The sequence below is a fragment of the Setaria viridis genome, chromosome 3 (genome assembly GCF_005286985.2).
Source record: "Setaria viridis chromosome 3, Setaria_viridis_v4.0, whole genome shotgun sequence".
In the NCBI taxonomy this organism is placed as follows: Eukaryota; Viridiplantae; Streptophyta; class Magnoliopsida; order Poales; family Poaceae; genus Setaria; species Setaria viridis.
In genome coordinates, this window is record NC_048265.2 from 29,593,507 (window position 1) to 29,595,683 (window position 2,177).

Sequence of the window (2,177 nt, forward strand, 5' to 3'; positions counted from 1 at the left end):
TCTAAGGTTAGGGCACATGGACGCGGGAATTTATGCAGACAAAGAAAACTTTTTTTACAGCCTCCCGAACATGGACAACACGTCAGATATTTGTTTTGTATTAGTTTGAAAACTTGCCGTGTATCAAAGTCAAAGAACGAACGAAGAGATGCATCAAACTGAAATGACCACGCTACTCGCTAATGCCAAGATCATTAACGAACCTGCAACTTGATACTAACTAACCGCTGTAACAGTTGGAGGCTCGCCATGCCATCACTATAAATCCCAGGGTCGTCAAGGGGACTGCCACTCAACGCAAACACAAGCACAAACGCAACCCTACAGTACAAAGTCTTCCTGCTGCTCTTGCTAGCGTGCACTTGGTAGATCCAAAAGATGGCAAAACCAGCGGTGCCCGTGGTGCTTCTTCTCTCTTTGCTGTGCGGATTGGATTCCCATGCAGTAGACGCCCAGTACTACTGGTCGCCTGCGACGGCGACATTCTACGGTGGCGGCGATGGCTCGGGCACCATGGGTTAGTTCCTTGCATTGCTTCCCCTCCATTTGTACACCTCCATTTTCAAAGCAGATCTCTCTCCTCACATGGTTTGATCTAACTAAGACGAATGATCTTGTGCGGTGCAGGCGGCGCTTGTGGGTACGGCAACCTTTACAACGCCGGGTACGGGCTGAGCAACGCGGCGCTGAGCACGGCGCTGTTCAACGACGGCGCTATGTGCGGCGCGTGCTACACCATCGTCTGCGACATTAGCAAGAGCAGATGGTGCAGGCCCGGCACGTCGGTTACCATCACGGCCACCAACTTCTGCCCGCCAAACTGGGCGCTGCCCAGCGACAACGGTGGCTGGTGCAACCCGCCGCGCCGGCACTTTGACATGTCGCAGCCGGCCTGGACCACGATCGCCATCTACCAAGCCGGTATTGTCCCGGTGAACTACCAGAGGTACTACACAAAGAGATGATCCAACGACAAGAGATGCAGACTTGAAGATCTTCTAAGTACAATGTGATGATTAATGTGCTTCATTGTGTACGTGCTGCAGGGTGTCGTGCAAGAGGAGCGGCGGCATGAGGTTCACCATCAACGGGAGGGACTACTTCGAGCTGGTGACGGTGACCAACGTCGGTGGCAGCGGCGTGGTGTCACAGATGTGGATCAAGGGGACGAACACAAACTGGCTGACGATGAGCAGGAACTGGGGCATGAACTGGCAGAGCACGGCGTACCTCAACGGCCAGAGCCTGTCCTTCATGGTGAAGATCGACGACGGCCGCGTAGTGACGGTGTGGAACGTCGTCCCGTCCAACTGGTACTTCGGGGCAACCTACACCACCAGCTGGGCTAACTTTTAGCAGATGTGTCTCAACAGAAAACGCTCGGAGAGATCGACAAGACGTGGAACTAGTATATAGCTATACATATATATTTGACTTAATTACTATTACTATGAGCCCTATGACGATCGATTAATGCCGTACCCTCTTAGGCGTAGATAGGCATTGAACCCTGCTCATTTTCTCATTTTCTATTTTGTTCTAATCGATGATTTTGCCAAGTCCTGCCTGTAACACCTGCATTCGTACTACTTAGTCAGCGGCTTGGGATCACGGAGCCCTCTAAGTAATCAATGCAGTAACTACATGTGTATGGAGCAAATAATGCTTATTCATTTACTAAGCTGTCACTACCTCCAGTCAATTAAGCTTGACGTTCAGACAACAAAAACAAGCAGAAAACAAGCAGTTTCCCATTTCCTTTCGTCCATGGGCCAGACGGCACGCAGACATTAATGTTTAGCCAATAGATTTATGGAACATACAATTGATTTGCATTGCTTGCAGATGGCAGACATTATTATAGAACCCATAAATTTACTAATTATGAGATGGGTGCTTTAACCACTCAACCAAGGATGCAAAGGATCGTATATTGCATCACAGTTAACCAACTTCTATATAATAAGGCATAGCAAACAAAAATGAAATTAAAAATATTTGGAGATGAAAAATATTCAGGTATGACTATGGAAACACCTGTATGAACCATCGAATTGAAAGAGAGATTCAGAGGGATCATGAATCCTAATTCTCGCTATTTGAACTGGATCTAATCATATTATGCTTTTAACAGAAATTGTGGGGGTTTTCCACCGCATGATCCTTTTTTAATTAAA

At 47.8% G+C, this 2,177-nt stretch overlaps 1 protein-coding gene across 1 annotated transcript; it reads left to right on the forward strand.

Moving 5' to 3' along the window:
• Positions 1 to 278: 278 nt before the first annotated feature.
• LOC117850181 (expansin-A33) lies at positions 279 to 1,677 on the forward strand. The gene is made up of 3 exons (XM_034731988.2): positions 279 to 517; positions 628 to 946; positions 1,047 to 1,677. The coding sequence occupies exons 1-3, from the start codon at positions 379 to 381 to the stop codon at positions 1,354 to 1,356; spliced, it is 768 nt and encodes a 255-aa protein (XP_034587879.1). The 5' UTR covers positions 279 to 378; the 3' UTR covers positions 1,357 to 1,677.
• The last annotated feature ends 500 nt before the right edge of the window (positions 1,678 to 2,177 follow it).

Excerpts from the sequence above, each read along its gene's own strand:
- LOC117850181 (XM_034731988.2), top strand. The coding sequence starts at position 379 with ATGGCAAAACCAGCGGTGCCCGTGGTGCTTCTTCTCTCTTTGCTGTGC. Across the intron at positions 518-627 it reads CGATGGCTCGGGCACCATGG|GCGGCGCTTGTGGGTACGGC; the intron begins GTTAGTTCCTTG and ends TGTGCGGTGCAG. Across the intron at positions 947-1,046 it reads GTCCCGGTGAACTACCAGAG|GGTGTCGTGCAAGAGGAGCG; the intron begins GTACTACACAAA and ends TACGTGCTGCAG.